The 19,382-nt window shown below is 47.0% G+C and overlaps 1 protein-coding gene across 5 annotated transcripts in view; it reads left to right on the top strand.

Annotated features, from left to right (window-relative positions):
* Positions 1 to 9,780: 9,780 nt before the first annotated feature.
* The window catches only part of GLRX3 (glutaredoxin 3), a 30,438-nt gene continuing 20,836 nt past the window's right edge, over positions 9,781 to 19,382 (top strand). For 2 of the 5 annotated variants that reach the window (XM_077877178.1, XM_077877180.1), the window contains exons 1-2: positions 9,781 to 9,938; positions 15,362 to 15,470. In XM_077877178.1, the coding sequence (XP_077733304.1) occupies positions 9,853 to 9,938; positions 15,362 to 15,470 (195 nt within the window). In that variant the 5' untranslated portion in view covers positions 9,781 to 9,852. Of the gene's footprint in view, positions 9,939 to 10,589; positions 10,761 to 15,361; positions 15,471 to 19,382 lie in introns of those variants that run through there. The other 3 variants (XM_077877182.1, XM_077877179.1, XM_077877181.1) reach the window with 3 other exon arrangements.

The following is a 19,382-nucleotide window of genomic DNA, read 5'->3' as shown; positions in this document are numbered from 1 at the left end:
GGTCTCGGCCTCCTCGCTCCCGCCTCCCTTACAGCCTGGGCTGATCGGGTGCCTGCACTGACCCAGGGCCCTGGGCACGTCAGGCCTCTCTCTTTCCTCCTTTCTCTCTCTCTCCTCATTGCTGGCGGTACAGCTGTCGTCATCTGTCCCCTGGGGCCTCCCCTCCGTGGCTCCGGTGTGCCCCTCTGACTGGCCTGGCCTCCACAGAAGCCACCCTCCTTGAGTCGTGCCATCCGTATCTTCCCATCCACGTCTGTCTGGACTGGCCAGGGGACCGTGACTTCCATGTTTCCTGCATAGAGCTGCCATATGGCAGATGTCCTGTTTTGCGGGCCCACACAGAAGGTGTGCTGCCTATGGAAGCCCCGGTATGATGCTTTCCTTTCAGTCCGTGACAAGAAAGCATCTTATAAGTGAGACCATCTTCGGGCACACCACAAAGCCAGACCTGGAAGGGCGACAGTTCAGTGCTGATGGGGGTGCTGAGGCTCGCTCGCTCTCTCTCACGCATTCAGAAACATTCCATTGCCTAGAAAGTGGAAGGGTCTCTGAGTCGGTCGGTGTAGGGCTGTGGTCCATGAACTCAGTGCTGACCCTCTGTTCGCTGGAGGCCCTATGAGTGTGTTCATCTGTGTGTCCCCAGCGCCCAGCACGGACAGGGCCCAGGACGGGTACTCAGAGCCAAGCCAGTGAACGAGTGAGTGCAGCAGAGCTAGCTGTGCGGCATCAAGAGAGGTGCCCCTGCACTCTTGCCTCTTTTGGGCTGCTATCAGCTAAAGACACTTCTTGTCACCGGGATGTTCAGTGAAATGACAAGCTCTCTTACCTCTAGGCCCTCGTTGTTAGCCTTGGTCTTTAGCCCTTCAGTGTGCAGACACTCGTAAGGCCCTCTCACTGTGGACGGGCTGTTTTGTTCCAAAAGGATCCAAATTTGAGAGATGTACCTCTCTCTAGATCAGCACATGTTTGTTTTCCTGGAGCTCATGGTTTTGTTCTAATGCTATTTTATCTTGAGCTATCTTTTCTTTTACAGCAAGATTTGGTATAGGATTTCTCTAAATGCAGTCTTTTTTTTTAAGATTTTATTTATTTATTCATGAGAGACACACACACACACACAGAGAGAGAGAGAGAGAGAGAGAGGCAGAGACACAGGCAGAGGGAGAAGCAGGCTCCATGCAGGGAGCTGATGTGGGACTCGATCCTGGGTCTCCAGGATCAGGCCCTGGACTGAAGGCGGCGCTAAACCGCTGAGCCACCTGGGCTGCCCTAAATGCAGTCTTTATAATGATCCAAGAAAACTTCATTGAATAAAAAAACAAAAACAAAAACGAAAACAAAACAAAAAACTTCATTGAGGCAAAAAAAAAAAAAAAATTAACCCACTGAATTTCAACTTTCAAAATAATACCTCTACGTGGAGACCTTTGTGATCTAAGCCAATTCCCTAAATTATATCCTGACATTGCAAATGTGCTCTTCAGGGATAACCAGCAACAAATAATTATTTAATATTTAAAGACTTTATGACCAGTGCAAATTAGAGATTTATATGATGCTATATAGTGTATATGCCCTAACCCATCCCATAATGTAAGTGCAGGCACTTGCTACATACAGAAGACAAGCATTTCATGGTCTGTCGTTTTGCATTTTCTTCTCAGGTGCTGTAAATAAATAAAAATAGTAATAAACCACAACTGTGCCTCCTAAAATCAATAATAACTTGCTGTTTGAATGGAAGTATTAATTGTATCTCATCTCAACTTGTCTCTGCTTCTAATCACTTGGTGATGTTTGTCAAGGGCCAGACACCTCTGTACTTTCTGTGCTATGCTATGTTCAACAATAGATTGAAATTTTAGCATGATGTTTTATATTTCATCCTAAATTTTTTTTATTTGCAAGTGTGCGAGCTCACATTGGTTATGTCTGATAATCCATTTTTGGCATGTATTTTCATATAAATTATAGGATGTTTTGGCCTCTCGGCTCTCACGACATAGTGAGGAGAACCCCTGCATGTGGAAATATGACTTTGTGTGGGTTGGAAGTAATAAGGGTTATAAATGACTCACTAGGTATAGAAAATAAAGGAGAAGACTTATCGAGGAGAAGTAAAGAAGCTTGCTCTCTTTATGCACCGCGAAAGAAGGCACCACGAGAGATATATTACTGTCCCCTTCTTGTTATTTCTAAGGAGGTTTTTATTAACCCCTTTTTATCAATCAAAATAAATTGATTGCCAGTGAATGCAATATTTCCTGACTATATACAATTTGAAATTACAAAACAAAAGCAGAGGCATGGAAGCTCATATACTACATCTTCTGGTAAATAAGAGACAGACACCCCCCCCAAAAAAATAAAGATTGCTAAATAGCGTTAAAGGTTTGTACAGCCATCCCTTTGAACATTCCCTTTAAGGACATCATTAGGCCTCGGGATTCTTTTGGAATTCAGCTTCATCCTGCCACGTTAGTGACCAGGTATTCTAGAACAGTGTCATTTCATATTTATGCCCCATCATAAAAGGACCTATTTCTGTAGGGTAAATATGGTTATGGCCAATAATAACTCGGTCCTGTGTAGCAATGATGATTTAAGGGGTGAGAAAACTGGGCGGCCAGAAACCCACTGTGCATCCTGACAAGGGGTCCAGTCACTGCTTGTTGTGATTCAGGGACAAAAAAAAAAAAAAAAAAAAAATTGTGTGGAAAACTAGAAAATTGGGATTTCTTCCAAATGGTAGAAAGCATCTCTCCCGGTCTGCACCAGTCCCGAGAGAAGGCTGGAGAGTCGGGGACAATAGGAATGAAACACAGTAGGATAGAGGGTGGGGCTGCCAGGGCTCCCCCCACGGAGGGGCCGAGGATGCCAGCTAGCTCTGTGCCTCTTCCATCTCAGCCCTTAGGGCGGCTGTGGCTCGGCACCTGGCAGAGCTGTCCTTGGAGTCTGCAGAACCGGCCAGATGTGACCTAGCGCCACCATCTCCCTCAGACCTATGGCATGAAGGGCTACTCTTTCTGGGGCCCCACACCTCTTCTTCTTCTCGTGGGAAGGAGACTTTCCCTTCTACCTCTTGTTACACATTTTGTAGTTCAACACAATCGAGCTGAGAAAAGGATGCATGTCTTGGTTGGAAAGTCGAAAGGGGATGTTGGCATTGAAATTTTTAAATGAGATATTTCCTCGAATTAAAGCATATTTCATATGGATGAGTGAATAATAGATACTAACTTCACTGTAGGCTAATGACGGAGTTACCACCAAAGTTTGCTTTACTCTGATGGAAGGACACACCCCTGGAGCTATAAACTTAGCTGCTCCATCATGAAATACTGACCTGCTTATGTTGTACACATACCGCAGGGCAACAGGGCCCAAGCATCGTGTGAAAATTAGAGGTTTGCTTTTCTTTCCTTTCCTTTTTGCTTGTTTGGTTCTGGAAGAAGAGATTTCAAGTCGGCGGTGATTTCACAGAGAACTGTCCCAGCCATTGAAATCTGACCTGGGCAAGCCAGTTTGGAGACCGTCCAAACTGGGACTCCATTCTAGATTTGAAGCAAATCCAGATTTGTTCTCAGCACCCAGCATCATGTCATTATTTTGCCACCCCCCTGAAGCTGCCCCTGAACTTCCTGGAGAGCAGCTGCTGACAGCAGGTGCGGAGAATCCCGAGTCGGCTGAGTACAGGTGCCTTGAACATCATGCATTTTTGCTCTGCCCGGCCCACTGGACTCTAGTGGGGGGGCGTTGTGCTGGGCTAACATTCACACAGCCACTCTGGAAAAGGTTCAAGAATACACATTTCAGATGACTAGAAGCAGAATCCTGGTGTCCCTTTGCCCTGCACCTGGGGATGGGAGGGAATGTCATTGTTCTCTTTCACAGAATAGAGAGAAGGTACAGGAAGCCCTCGTGGTTGTGGCAGATTTTCGAGGAATTTCGGCAAGGGTAAAGACTATTGTGGTCATTGATTTAACCAAAATCAAGCCAATCAGCTTTCCAGGTTGGAATGGCATCTGCTGTGTGTTGAGAAGCAATGAGTCACGGTGAGTTGCGTGTCGCGGAGCTGCGTCTTTAAGGAACGCGTGTGTGTTCCCACAGTCTGCCAGACTGCTGTGCCCTGAGTTCCTTCCACGGGTAGGAAGGGCCAACTCTGCTCACAGTGCCCACTGGACACTCCAGACGTCCGCTCTGTGTGGTGACATCCCTGTGCCAGAGCAGACTGCCAGAGAAGGCCAAGGTCGGCGGGACAGAGAGGCCTGTGTGTTCCACTGAGACAACGCCGGTGGGGAGCCGGTTCTGGAAGGGTGCTTGTCGAGAGGTGAGCTGTCGGAGCCACACAGCCCGTAGGAGCTTGCCTGGCCCAGACTTCTTAGCTTTCTTAAGAATGACTTCTGATTGCCAAGCCATTTTGTTTGTGACACCATATCAAGTTCATCTGTGTCCTTAGTTTTTCAAAATCGAAGCAAGAATCATAAATAGGAGCAGAGAGTTAACAGCAGATGGATGTAAAGGATGCATACACGGACGCACGTGGGTGCGCACGATACGGTTTCCATGTAGAAGGCTGACCCCAGACAATAGGCAGCTGCATAGAAACCTACAGGGTGACTACGAACACTCACTGTCAACCGAGGGTCCTGGACTCTGCACCTGGGGTGATCACAGCAGCACCTGGACCTTCAGGTAAACAAACACGCATGTGGCAGTGTGCGTGCAAGTGACAACGTCGTCCCCACCACCAGCTACCCTCTCCCCCCAGCCTATACTGGCGTGTCCACCCACTACCCTACAGACTTGGTAAACGCTTCAGGATGTCAAGTATGTAGCCCATCAAACTGAGAAGGGCAGCAGAAGCTGCTAAAAGTTGGCAGGTCAGGGAAAAAGCACGTGTTTGGTGGGTGAGCAGAGGGTCTACAGATACAGAATCAGTTTGTGTGAATCCTGAATTGTGGCCTCTCTATGTCGCATAAAGAAACCACTCAACAAAGGATGCTCCTTGCCCTGGCTGAGGAGGCCGCTGATGCCACCTACAGCCTGCGAACTAGCTCTGCAGCCGATCCGCCACCCTGCCGGGTCCTCCGTCCCGGTGGAAGAGAGGAGATTAGAATTTATGCTGGGATGGAGAATGGGCAGTCAACTCTCAGGATGAATTTTTTTTTTCCTGATAAAATGTAAGTAATTAAACCTGAGTTTAAAAATTATCCGACTGAAGTGTTTTTGGAGATTTCAGTAATTGGATTACGATTTGTGAGCTACATTTCTCATAAATACGTGAGAGCACCTTATAAGATATGCCTGTGTCTTTTTTTTTTTTTTTTCGTGTGTAGCAAGCCCAAAACGTTCAACCCAATTCTAGATTAGGTTAGTGGGTACATGCTTATCCACGTAGTTGTATCTTAGGAGAAACCAGATTGCTGTGGAACCATCAGATAACACACACTTCTAAAAAGAAATGGAATGTATTTTTATTGGCACAGCCAAGATGAAGTATGTCTTGAAATCTGTTTTACAAATAAACTTGCACATAAATTGTCCATTCACTGCTTCGAAATCTTTTTTCACGTTTGAGGAGCTGTCAGAGGTCCCTAATAAACATGAGTCTTATTTAGTTTACTGGATATATAATTCTTCTTTTCTTTGAAAATAATTATTTTTCAAGCAAGTGCAGCAAAAATACAACCAATAAAAATCTAGCTATGACAGCATAAACAACCTTTATAGCCAGCATATACATAGAGTTCTTCCAATAAAAGCAGTTTCTGGTAAGGAAAGGAATACAGAAAATTGGCCGACGGGTGCTGAGATCAAAGTCTTGACTCCTAAGGGTTGACAGACAAACCCTCACACAGCCTGTTCCCACTTTCCCATCGGGGTAGTCCCTGGCTGTCAGGGACGGTTGGAGCATCCCAACTGCTGGCGTATTCCAACACGGTTGGTGAGGCACCCTCCCCAGAGCCCATTCTGGAAGGGGCCAGCAACGCTGATGGGTGGTGGGATGAAGTTCCTGGGAGGGCTCTGGAGGACAGGGTTCTCTCTATTTTGTGGTCTCCCGAGAGGGCGGTGCCAGGGTGAGTGCAGGGCTGGGGCTTGGGGATTTGGGTGGATTTAGTGGAATCTTCCAGGGATTTTGCTCTGGACTTTGGTCACCTCCAGTCCCCACCCATCAGGGCTCTCTGGAAGGCGCGTTGTTGGGGCCCTTCCCAGCCCTGCGCCCTGCAGTGGGTCACCGTGCCCCTGGTTGGGAGCCCTGGCCACCAGTGCGTGTGGACAGAGTGTGAGGCCGCAGGTGGGGGCTCCGGGGCCTCCCCAGCCGGGTGCCGACTCCTCCTGGGGAGCTCCGTGTTAGCAGGTTCTCAGCAGACAAGCGGGTGCTCATTTATGCTTTTTATAGTAGCTCCAGAAGATGTTATCCCAGCTTGAGAACAGAAATTAAAATATGTATCCTTCAGGTGCAAATCTACTGTACTTACAGTTTTACTGTTTCTCTGCAGGGGGGCTCCATTAATCTTGTAACAGTGAAATTCCTAAGGAAATTAATTCCCTCCAGTTGGGGTTATTCTCAACTGGTCTTTGGGGGCGGAGTAATTGGAATTTAAGAGTCTCTCTTAAAAGAAAGGAAACATTGGCCGTTTTACTTGAATAACAACACTTTTTAATGCCATGCTTTGCCCATTAAAAACGCTGGCTCGCTCTCGCCCTCTCAGTGCTCCTGTGTCTCTCAGCTCCGTGGGGTGAGGTTTGCAAAGGTTTAATTCCTCATCCTCCTCTACAGTGACCAGGTACTCCTCTCCACCATGGCTTATTGTTTCCACCTAGCACTCAGCCCTGTGCCTGCCAGGGAGTATCACCTGGCCCTGGGAAGGAATGATGTGTCATTAAAAATGCATGGCTAGGGGCACCTGGGTGGCTCAGTTGGTTAGGCGTCTGCTTTCGGCTCAAGTCATAATCTCAGGGTCCTGAGATCGAACCCTCATCATCAGGGTCCCTGCTCGCCGGGGAGTGTGCTTCTCCCTCTCCCTCCAATGTTCCCCCTGCTTGTGCTCTCTGGCTCTATCTCTCTGGTAAATACATAAATAATAAGATATTTTTAAAAAATGCATGGCTAAAATATTTCCTTACCTACTTAGGAGGTAATGTCATTACCTGGGAAAATAATTACACCTCAATCTCTCTCACACACACTTTTTTTTTTTTAAAGATTTATTTATTCATGAGAGAGAGAGAGAGAGAGAGAGAAAGAGAGAGGCAGAGACATGGGTGGAGGGAGAAGCAGGCTCCCCGCAGGGAGCCTGATGTGAGACTCGATCCCGGGACTCCAGGATCACAACCTGAGCCAAAGGTAGGTGCCCAACCCCTGAGCCACCCAGGCATCCCCCACACATACCCTTTAAAACGGGGTCAATTCACAGACGTAGGGTAGAGCTACTTTGCTACCAGGAAGGCCCCTGCAGGTCTGAGCTTTGGCTCTCCCAGGCCAGGACTTCAGCTTCCCGGTCCCCATATTCCAGGCCCCTGACACACGGCATCCTTGGGGAAGCATAACATCCCTTTCAGGGCTGTGCTGTTGTCCTGGGAGAGTTGTTCTTGGTTCCTCACTGAGCAGGGTCTGGGAGCCCAGGAGAGGACCCTGCCCAGGGTACACGTAAGGTAAATTTTAACTGGGTTCCCAAAGGGGACGTCCTCAGGGAACAGGACACCGCTAAATTGATGCTTACATATGGGGTCAGTAGATTAGTGCCTGAAATGAACACACATTGAAAGCATAGGCCAAAATCAGCCCCAAAACCTTGCTTTCCTGAGTTTTTGAGCTTTTGTGCACTAACGGGGGGGGGGGGGGGGGGGGGCTCATGGGAGAGCCAAGTCCAGAGTATTCTGAAACAGGCCAAGCCAGTTTAACATGAGGAGGAGTTTTTTCCTTTGTTTAGTGTTCCCTTAACATGCTTAGAGAGAGGACAGGGTTTTAACAGCCCATAGGTGAGACGGAGTGCAGTGGTGGGGCTCCAAGTGGGCTTGAGGTGATCAGAGAAAGCCTAGGGTGAGCTTTGGTGCTACCCCTTCCCTGCTGTGGTGGGTCGGGGTGTTTCCTTAGCTATAAAGTGTAGGTAGGCGGTGATGTTTTTACATCAGCGGCTGAAGGGAAGCATTGAGTGGCAAATACAGACACGTGCTTGAAGGCCTTGGCAGGCTGAAGAGCACCATGTACATGTACATATACATGCAGACCTGGGAGAGCCAAATGCGACAGCCAAATACTGCTTGGGCTAGGGCCCAGCCCAGAGGTCTCTGTTGCCAAGGTCAGAGCATTTTAAAGCTCAGAGGTCAGCTTCTAACCATTAGGCCTGTTGATGTCAATAGAGAGAGCTGCAGAAAGAGCAGGAGGTAGTAGTGGGAATATGAGGCAGTGTGGGTGGCTCAGCGGTTTAGTGCTGTCTTCAGCCCAGGACCTGATCCTGGAGATCCGGGATCGAGTCCCACATTGGGATCCTTGTGTGCTTCTCTCTGCCTGTCTCTAGTAAATAAATTAAAAAAAAAAAAAAAAAAAGAGTAGAAATGTAATCTTGGAGTTTCCCTGACACGCTTTTTTCTAAAGTGGAGAAGTGCTCTGTAGCTGGTGTGTGCTGCTCTCAGCAAATTCCATTTAAAGGGAAAGTCGGGATTTTTAAAACAGCCATATTAGAGGGGCTGATTACTGCTGCTTTTTGAAAAAGAATCACTATAGCACATTTCCCTAGTGCATTACAATTTCATTATTTTTTAAATTACAAAGCCAGTCCCTGTCTTTGAAAAAATGCAAATGACATTAAGAAGTGTAAGATGTAAAAGGGAAGGTCCTCCCTTTGACTCCCCTCTTTTCTGGGGGCAAGCTCTCCTCACACTTTGGGGCATATCCTTCTGAAGACTTTTTTTCTTTTTAAATGCTACTGTTCAGCTATATATAGTTATGCTATTTTATTTACATATAATTCTGTTTAAAACAGCCGTTGGGAGTATGCATCCTCTTTTGCAAGGCGCTGTTCCCCCCACTTCCTATTGCATCTTTGCATTGCAATCTCTGGGTTTTATTTTATTTTTTTAAAGATTTATTATTTATTTATTCATGGGAGAGAGAGAGAGGCAGAGACACAGGCAGAGGGAGAAGCAGGCTCCATGCAGGGAGCCCCATTGGGGATCTTGGGATTGGGCCCTTAGTTGAAGGCAGACGCTCAACCGCTGAGCCACCCAGGGCCTCTGGGTTTTATTTATTGAAAAAAAGTTTGTTTCAAATTTTACAGTAGTCCACAGAGAGATCCTGTGTACCTTCTCCCCCCAAAGATGACATCTCGCACAGCCATCCTGCAAAACCCCAGCCAGGACGTCCACATTCACACCGTCGGCCCCTCTTCTTCCCGGTGTTAGTTGAATCCGTGTGTCTGCGTGTGTTTTGTCCCGTGCAATGTTATTTATGTTCGGGTTTGCACAGGTACCACCGCAGTTAGGATACAAACGACCTCGTGGCTCTTCCTGCATCATCTCAAATAAATAATGTGATTTCCCGTTTTCGGTAACAAGTCCGCCTTCCACTTAATTTCATTCGAGGTGGAAACGTGCAGACCTGGCGGCTTTCCCCTCCACCCACTCGCACGCGCGCACCGGCTCCCCAGCAGCTGCAGCGGGAGCTCCCGGGAGGGGGCGGAGCGGGGGGCGGAGCCAGGAGCAGCGCGGCCACGCCCCCCGGAAGCCACGCCCCCGTCCCCGCCTCGGGCCTGCGCCAGCCGCGGGGGCGGGGCTTCCGCGCGCAGACCCCGGAGGCCCCGCCCCCCGGCCGCCCGCGCTCGATTGCTCCTGTCTGGCGGCGGCAGCATGGCGGCGGGGGCGGCCGAGGCGGCGGCCGTGGTGGAGGTCGGCTCAACCCCGCAGTTTGAGGAGCTGCTGCGCCTCCGAGCCAAGTGAGCCGGGCGGCGGGCGGCGGGCGGCGGGCGGCGGGCGGCGGCGGCGGGGCCTGGCGGGGGGCGGCCTCTCGGGCGGCGGCGGGCGGCCCGGCTCCTTCGCGTCCGGCCGGCGGGGCCTGGCGGGGCGGCCGGCTCCCGAGCTCGGCCCGTCGGCTTTCCGGGCCCGGGAGGGGAGCGGGGGGCGGGGGGGACGACCCGACCCATGACCCCATGACCCCATGACCCCTCCGGGCCCGGGAGGGGAGCGGAAGGGGGGCCCGACCCGACCCCATGACCCCATGACCCGCTGGGCCCGGGAGGGGAGCGCAGGTGGGGGGGGGGGCCCGCCCCGCCCTGACCCCATGACCCCATGACCCCCCGGGCCCGGCAGGGGAGCGGAGGGGGGCCGACCCCCGGGAGAGGAGCGGGGCGACCCCGCCCCGACCCCCCGGCCCCGCCCCGCCCCGCCCCGCCTCCCGGCCTGGCAGCCCCGGTGCCCCGGCGTCGCGCTGACTCAGCCCCGGGCCAGGGAGGACGGGGCGCGCCGACCCCGGCGGCCGGGACGCTGCTCCCTGAGGGTCCCCGGTGTGCGGGCCGCTCGGCGGGTCGGCGGTGCCGGGCCGGAAGGGAGCCCCGCGGGCGGCGAGGCCTCGAGCCTGGAGCCCCGCGCGCAGGCTTCCTAACCCCGCCTTCCTAACGCATTAGAGTCGCGGGCGGGGAGGGGGGGTGCGGGGCACCTGCCGTGCCCCCTGCGGTGTGGACGCCGCGGCCGGCGAAGGCCGGTGGTGCCCGATGTACCGGCTACAGGCAGGTAGGAGCAGCAGGAGCAGGTAGGAGCAGGTAGGAGCGTGCCTGGGAGAGCCGGTGAGCGGGGGCGGGGGCGAGCGGGGGTGGAGGCGGAGCAGGGCGGGAGCTACTGCCTTGCTTCTGGGGGTCACGCGTGCTGGCCCTGCCGGAGGTAGACGTGTAACCGGATCAGCCCTTCACACATTTCAGGTTTCCTTGGAAAACTGTTTACAGGAACAAAACAAAACAAAACAAAAAAAAAAAAGAGGGAAATGAGCGGTACTCACGGACGAGAGGTGGGTTGTGACTCATCCCGCACTGACATACCCGACTGTGGACGGCGCCCGAGGTGGGCTCTCGGAAGGGGCAGGACTACTTAGGTGCACCTGCTTTCCTAAATACTTGAGCTCACTCTGCCTCGCGTGTTGCACATTTCGGTTTTCACGTGTCGTTTTTTTGTTTTTTTTTTTTCTTTTTTTTTTTTCATCGTAAATATTCTTAAAAGAACACAGCCCACACACGCCATTTGGGTGTTTTCCTGCCAGTGGTCTGTGCTCCAGGTGATGCAGAAAGCAGCACACCTTTCCCCTAGGGATTAGCTTCAGCAGGCACCTGGGAAATGATGGCTGGCATCGGAGAAGGAATACATCTCTGCCCCCCCTTTTTTTTTTAATTTTTATTTATTTATGATAGTCACACAGAGAGAGAGAGAGGCAGAGACATAGGCAGAGGGAGAAGCAGGCTCCATGCAGGGAGCCCAATGTGGGACTCGATCCCGGGTCTCCAGGATCACTCCCCAGGCAAAGGCAGTGCTAAACCGCTGAGCCACCCGGGCTGCCCCCAGTTTTAAAATTTGATGTGAATTGAAATTTTTTCTTTGTTTAACTCACCTCGGGTGTTTGTGTATCACTGAAACCTCAGTTGCTCTGTACAGTGGGGATATCCCCAATTGCAGAGGGATCAAGGTTTTACCCATTTGTAAAATACCTAAGTCCAGTATATGATAGTATTTAATACACAGCAGCTGGTATTATCTGCAGATAAATAACTGCAGGAGCTGAACACCTAATAATAATAGAGAAACAGCAATGCATTGAACACCCATTTTGCTGATGCAGAGCCAATGTTCATTACATTGTCTAAAAATATGCTAGTCAGGATTTGAACCTGGTCTTTAAAGTCCTTCAAGCAGTGCACCACGCATGTAGGGTTATTCCATGCAGACAGAGGGTACTCATATGTAACCCAAGAGAGGGTGGCAGCATTTATATTTGTTTCAGGTTTATAGCCTAATGCTCCTAGGTACTATGTCCTTAATTAGAAAGTTGAGCATCTAGATAGGAGATTATTGTAGATGATGTAAAACAACTATTAATATCATGCTTTTATATTTTTAAAGTGTTTTTATATTTTTGTTTGATCTTTCCAACATCTCAGGGTATTAGTTATTGCTGTTTTACAGTATGGAAGTTAAGATTCACATTTACATTAAGATTGAAATTACTCTTCAAAGTGATGTTAGTAGTCATGGAATTTTAAGTTGTGTGGGTATATCTTTTTTTTTTAACTATTAGTGTAATTTATACACAATAGTATATTAGTTTCAGGTATATACATATATATATATTTTGCATAGGTCAGTTCATACATACTGTTATAAAATTTGGGAACATTTAAATTTTTAAAAATCATATTTTGGGCATTTTTACATGCCATTAGAATTCTTTGAAATATGATTTTTAACAGCTTGCTAATATTCTGCTATTTAACCATTAACAAAGATATAGTGTTATTGAAAAATTGATTCTTCCAGTTATTTGCTATGTGAGAAAATGGGAAAGTATTATACATAAATATACATAAGTCTTTGTTTCTTTAATTACTTCCTTAGGATAGATACTTGACAGTGTGTAAGAATTTTCTGAAAGGTTCCACTTTAATTTTTACCAGTAAGATACGGAAATGCTTGACTGCTTCTTTTTTTTTTAACATGGACTATTTTATTTAAAAAAAATCTTCTTTCAGTTTAGTAAAAAGTGGTATCCCAGCATTTTAAGAAATGAGGTATTACTTATATACCATAATAAAATGCATGGATCTTAGTAGTTAGGTGTGATGAGTTTTGACAGTTGTACATACACGAGTAACCACTATTCAACACAATATAGAGCCCCAGAATGTTCTTTAGCTCCTTCCCATCGTCCCCACCACTGATCCACTGTCTGTCACTATAGGTTAGTTCAGCCGGTTCTTGGTACTTTATGTAAACGGAGTTACCTGGCTCCTGGTCTTTTATGTCTAGGTTGTTTTCCTCTATGTTTTCAAGATGCGTGTTGTTGCAAGGATCTATAGTTGGTTCCTTTTTATTGCCGAGTAGTATTCTATTGTATAAATGGACAACAGTTTCTCCACTTCGTGGACATTTGGGTTATTTCCAGTTTTTGGCTGTCATGTCTGTGGCTGCTGTGAACATTCTTGTGCAGGTCCTTTTGTGGGCCTCATTTTTTTCTCCCCATCCTGTAGGCCTTGGGGCGTCCCTAGCAGCCTCTGCAGAGGCTCATTGGCCAGAGCTCAGCTGCAAGGAAGAGTGAGCATTGTGGTCAGGTTGTGTGCCCAGGAGGAGAGGGGCACCTCATCGTCTCTGCCATAGACCTTGAGGCCCACCTACCCACACACATTGAGCCTTGGAGTTCTGTGGGACACAGATGAGAACCCATTGATTAGGGACCCACAATATATCCTTTCCAGCTTTGGGTGGGTCTTCCTTGAGGACCTCCTGCTTTCCTCCTGCATGCCCCTGGGCAGCTCTCCCTTTTTCCTCAGTACTGACTGTAATCCCAGTCCTCGTTTTCCTTTGTTTCAGGAAATGACCTTGCTTCCTGCCTGGGAAAACGGGACTTCCAATAACTTCTTCCCCACTCTCTTACTCTGCCTTCCCTCAACATCTGACATTGATTTGTAGCTTTACACACTCTTGATTCCTTCACCCCTGACCTGGAGGAAGCTGTCCCTTCTCCCAAGGTGAATTCTCTGCTCTGGGATTTCCTCTTTCCTGCTGCCCCCGAGACCTTGCACCCTCAACCTGTCTTGTGTCTTCATCCTTTCCCTCTCCACTTGCACTCCCCCTTATGAAACAAACATGAGAATTTTTTCTATTAAAAGCAAATCCCTTGATCCTGTCTGCCCCTCTGCCTAGGACTCTCTCTGTTTACAAGCAGGTCTCTTAAAGTGTAGATTTCTAGCACTCTGCAGCCTCCTCTTAGGTTCATTGCCCTTATGCAGCAGTGTGACTTGCGATTTTGCCCTGCAGCCTTGCTGGGGCCCTTCCAGCTGCATTGGAGGATTGTCACTCCTTCCTTCTTGACATCCTTCTCTTCTGTGAGACCCTTTACCCTTGCTGGGCTTTTTGGGCTCCATCTTAGGAAGCAGTGGATCTACTGCCTGGGTTCCATTTCCTCCTAACTAACTGTCGATGAGCCCAGAGGCTCTGACCTTTGTCTTTAATCCTCTAGTGTGGGAGAGCTTGGTGCTAGCTCTGTTTCTTGATTACCGAGTCTATCTGCAGATGAAGCAAAGACTTCTTTCCTGAGCTCCAGACCATCACTAACAGCCCCCCAGACCTCCTTTCCTCTCAGGTTAGCATCTACTATACCTGATGTGTGGCTTGTGCCACCACTAGTCATCCGTCAGTCACTGAGCCAGAAACTTGGGAGTCTGCTCCAGACTGTTTCCAAAGTCACCAAATTCTACCCCTCCTACCTCTGAAGTCCTGCAGTGCCTCCTCTTGCTTCTGCTAGCTGACACTGGATGGGGAGGCCATACTCCCAGCTGTACTGTTGCCCTGGTTTTATAGTTGGCCACTCCTTTCCTTGCCCACAGGTTAGCTGTCCTTAGTTCCTTTTTCTATGTAACATATTTTTCAGTCTGTTTTCTTCCTGATTTCTCAGATGTTTTTGGTTGGGGATGGTTATAATTTGTACTTAGAATCCTATAGAAGAGTTTTTTAGTTCAATATGAGCATAGACTTAAAAAATATCTTGGGCAAGACCATTTTATATGGAAATAGTTGATAAAAAAAAGGAAATAGTTGATAAATACATACTGACATGCCTGAGAACTTAGTCAATAACTTGTTAATCCACTGTTCTGTTTATACCATCAATTTTCCTCTTGTCTTCTTTCTGTGTGCCTTCCATTTTCAACATGTTATTCCTGTTCCTATGGTCCCAGTTATACCCTGGCATCACAGTACTGTGGCTGCAGAGTGAACACTGGTACCTACGCATCTGTAGCCGTTTGTCACTGATGCTCACTGTGGCTGCAGAAATCCAGTTCCCACCTTTCCTGAGGTTCTGAAGACATAATTGATTTATAGGACTATTGGTTGAGAGGGATGAATATTTAAAACCACTTCATATGAGCTAAGTCTTCATTCAAGGAATACCATTAACTTGAAAATTCATCCAAAAGATTATCAAGACCTTGCAAGCCTTATATTTCAGTCGATGTTTAATATGATGGAATTCTAGCAGGACAAAAACAGTTCAGGCAGTTCTTGTGAAAGTTGTTTTGGTAATAGAATTTAATCAACGTCAGTATTCCCTTATGTCTAAAGATACTGTGACTTTAAAACATTGCATTTTGTTGATTTCCAGGTCTCTCGTTGTGGTCCACTTTTGGGCGCCATGGGCTCCACAGTGTGTCCAGATGAATGATGTGATGGCAGAATTAGCCAAGGAACACCCTCAAGTTTCGTTTGTGAAGGTAGTACACCTTGGGTGTCACCTCATTTATGAGGCAGACTGTTTTATTGACGTAAGGGAGGATGGATGTGGAATTCCATGTTTATAATTGGTGTTAATGTTTGTTATTTTTGCAGTAGAGTCTTAAAAATCTTACAGTTGTTTTGCATTTCTCAAGTACCAAGCACTGTGGCAGTTGCCACACTTTCCCTAATGTGTGTGGTGGGAGGACAGAATTAGCAAATTGCAGGATGGGCAGTGGGGATATTTGCCAGCAGAAGCGCCTAGATCATTCACTCTGGCTCACCGTGATTTTAATATAGTAAGAATATTAACAAAGCCTGCTTCATTGAAGAGCAAGGTGTGACATGGCAATTGAGTGAAGGAAGGCTGTGTGAAGGTCGCTGGGAGCCAGGGGCACAGGAGGAAGCTCTTGTCTAGGTTGGGTAAACGAAGACCTACTGGGAAAAACTGAGAGCTTTTCCTGGCCTGTGTGGAAGCAGAGGAGAAGAATCCAGTGTCTCCCTGCCTTGCCTTGTTTCCACCCAGCTTTGCACACTGCACATTCCTAGTTTTCTCTTAGGGGGTGGGTACGAACTAGGAACGTGGTAGTCAAGGCTGTGGATTAGCTTGCTTGGTTTAGCACATTTAATGTTGTCATTCACGACTTAGCCTTGATTGAGGCAACAAAGCCAAAATAAGAGTCAAGAATCTTAGAAATGAATTTTTGGGAAGGGAGGTACACCTGTATTCAAAAGCTTGAATCCTTAGGATTTAAAGAAACAAAAAGGGCCAAATCCTTATTTTTTAAAACCAGAATTAGTTCAGACAAATATACCCATATATGAGGTTAAAAGTAACATCTTCTGTATTTTCCACTTACATAAACTGAAAATAGAATTTTGACAGGCTAATTCATCTGTATAACAGGCAATGTAATTTTCAGGTAATTTGTGTACAGAGAAGTGTGCTTTGAATAGGTACTGCAGTTAGATGTCTCAAAATCAGAACAGCGTAGAAGGTATACAGTGAGAATGCTCTCCCACACCTTCCCTGCCAGCTGTGGTGTCCCACCCTATAAAGAAGGGACTGATTATATTAATTTTGCATGAATCTTTTCAGTGTGTTTTTTTTATGAAGATAGAACAAATATAGATGTAATAGTTCGCTTTTTAAAATTTAAGGACTTATTTAAAATTCCAATGAAATGTGTAATGTAACCTTAGAATATAACCCTAAAATGTCTAATATAAATAATAGAAGGGGACATTAAAACTGCATGTATGGTCAGCGATGAAAGATAATGATTACCAGCAAAATGAATGATTAAACATTTCAATCATAAGATTAATCAAGATGATGGTAATTGTTGCAAGTCTGCTTTTATGTGTATAATGTTACTAGTTTAGGTAACACATTGTTCTTAGCTGCCATATGAATGATTTATTTAAAGCAACTGTAGAATTACTTCTCACATTGGTACCACGCTTGGCAGTGAGATTTTAAGTTGTTCAAGTGCTTAAGTGTCTCAGTAAGCCAGGGGTTGGGAAGTCCTTATCTCTCGGGGACACCTGAACCTGAGTGTACCTGCTGCTCATGGGAAGGCTGACAGCACTAGATGGGTGGTTCTCCCAGAGGCGTTACTTTCTGGAAATTCATTCTGTGGAGTAGTTTGTTCCCTTCCCTTCCCTTCCCTTCCCTTCCCTTCCCTTCCCTTCCCTTCCCTTTCCCTTCCCTTTCCCTTCCCTTTCCCTTCCCTTTCCCTTCCCTTTCCCTTCCCTTTCCCTTTCCCTTTCCCTTTCCCTTTCCCTTTCCCTTTTCTTTTTTCTTTCTTTTCTTTCCTTTTAGATTTTATTTTTTTATTTTAGTGAGAGTGTGAGTGGAGGGGAGTTGCAGTTGGGGAGAGAGAGGGGGAGAGGGAAAGAATCTCAAAATCTCAAGCAGAATCTGCACTGAGTGCAGAGCCCGATGTGGGGCTCGATCTAACGTCTCTGAGATCATGACCTCAGCTGAAATCAGGAGTCAGATGGTTAAGCGACTGAGTCACCCAGGCGCCCCGGTAGTGTTTCTTTTAAATGGCAAAGATCATTTGCATGGAGTTGGTAAGGTAGGTAATTTAAATGGTGAGCAAATAAGTAAAATATCTGAGAGATCTGTTGGCATTCCCCAGTAGGAGAGGATGCACATCATTTAAAGAGCACTTTATAGTCAGTGAGAGCTTCCCCCTCACCGTCTGCAGTAGGGAACTGGTGCTGTTACCTCTCTGTCTTTTAACTTGATGTCTTTTTTTTTTTTTTTTTAAGATTTTATTTACTTGAGAGAGAGAGCTCAAGAGAGAGCATGAACAGGGGAGAGGAGAAGCGGACCCCTGCTGAGCAGGACGCCTGACGTGGGGCTGATCATGGGACCCTGTGATCACAGCCTGAGCCACCCAGGTGCTCCTGATCTGGCATTTTTGACTTGTGAATTACAGAGATCAGTTGATCTCATAACTTAAATTTACAAAATTATTATGTAGGTGATGTTGTAAATGATGTTTTTAAGAATTTGAGTGTAGAGTTTTGTTGCCATAAACAATTGTTTATTTTGTAAATGATGGGAAAGCCATATCTGAGAAAAGCTAGTGTACGTTTTGGCTTAAGTAGTTCATGCTCATCGGAGTAGGTTGCTTAACGTCAGGACTCTTACGTTTTGATTGCATCTGGATGAACACCCTTGTGCCTGTTCTCACCCTGTAGTGACAATGCGCTCATGTGCTCCTGGGCAAACCACGTCTGTGTTTGTGCCTGCGCTGGCCACCTCATCCAGACCAACCGGAGACTCTGGGCCCTGAGCACTGGGCACTGAGGTTTGCATGCCTCCCAGGGATTACAGGAGATACTCGAGTTATTCTTACTACTTAAAGTCTTACTGAAAACTTGATGTTGGTTCAGAATAAAATTAAATGGCTAATTAAAGTGTGACATGCCCTTGCTTTTCAAATTACATACTGTCAGTTTGTTAGCACTTTATCTTTAAAATGGGAATATACATTTATCTTGTTTGGGAGATAGAATCTTTCAAGATCTAGTGTCTGATGACGAGGTAGGAAGGAGGAGGAGAAGCACAAAGCTCCTTGTGATGGGAAGTTGGGTACAACCGGTTCTGTTCGAGGTCCAGATCAAATTCATCTTTTATAGGAGCGGCCATTCATTCTTATTTTACATTTGATTTTATTATGATTTACATTCTTAAAGTTTTATCCAGTTTTTAAATTATTAAATTTATTATTGATTTTTCTTCACATGAAAAAATTGTATATTGTTAAGGTACTCAAATCCAAATCCATTTTATATGAAGTATCCTGTGCACCCCTGTGGCTTTTTTTCCCCCATCTCCAAACTTAGTCTGTGCCATTGGTTCAAATATTAGTTAGAGAATATCTTGTATTTTTGTCTGTTCTGTCATTTAATTCCTGTTTTGATTGGATTTTTTTTTTTTTTTTTTTTTAAACACAGAGAGCACTTGGTGGGGAGGGGCAAGGGGGGAGAGAATCTCAAGCAGACTCCATGCCCCAGCAGGTAGCCCAACATGGGGCTAGACCTCATGACCCTGAGATCATGCCCTGAGCCAGAATCAAGAGTGGGACACCCAACCACCTGTTGGTGGTACCCCATTATTAGTTCCTTGGCTAGGTGGTGGTATACTTAATATAGGGCCCTTTAACCTTGTTTTCCTTTGTGTAAGTGGTTCCCATCTTCTTGGTCACCTCCCCACCCCTCTTCCAGCTTGATAATTCTGATCCAATTAGGCCATGGTATTCACATTTTACCATATGATGCACTTTGGTACATAAACCCTCAAAGGCAAGCTTACTGGCCACCTGGTTGGTGAGGTTTGTACTACTGTGTTTCATTTAGTGGTGACCTTGTTTGTACAGTACCTGCTGCACTTG

This window comes from Canis aureus, chromosome 29 (genome assembly GCF_053574225.1).
Source record: "Canis aureus isolate CA01 chromosome 29, VMU_Caureus_v.1.0, whole genome shotgun sequence".
Taxonomy (NCBI): domain Eukaryota; kingdom Metazoa; phylum Chordata; class Mammalia; order Carnivora; family Canidae; genus Canis; species Canis aureus.
Note: the sequence above shows the minus strand (reverse complement) of the source record. Positions and strands in the feature narration are given on the sequence as shown.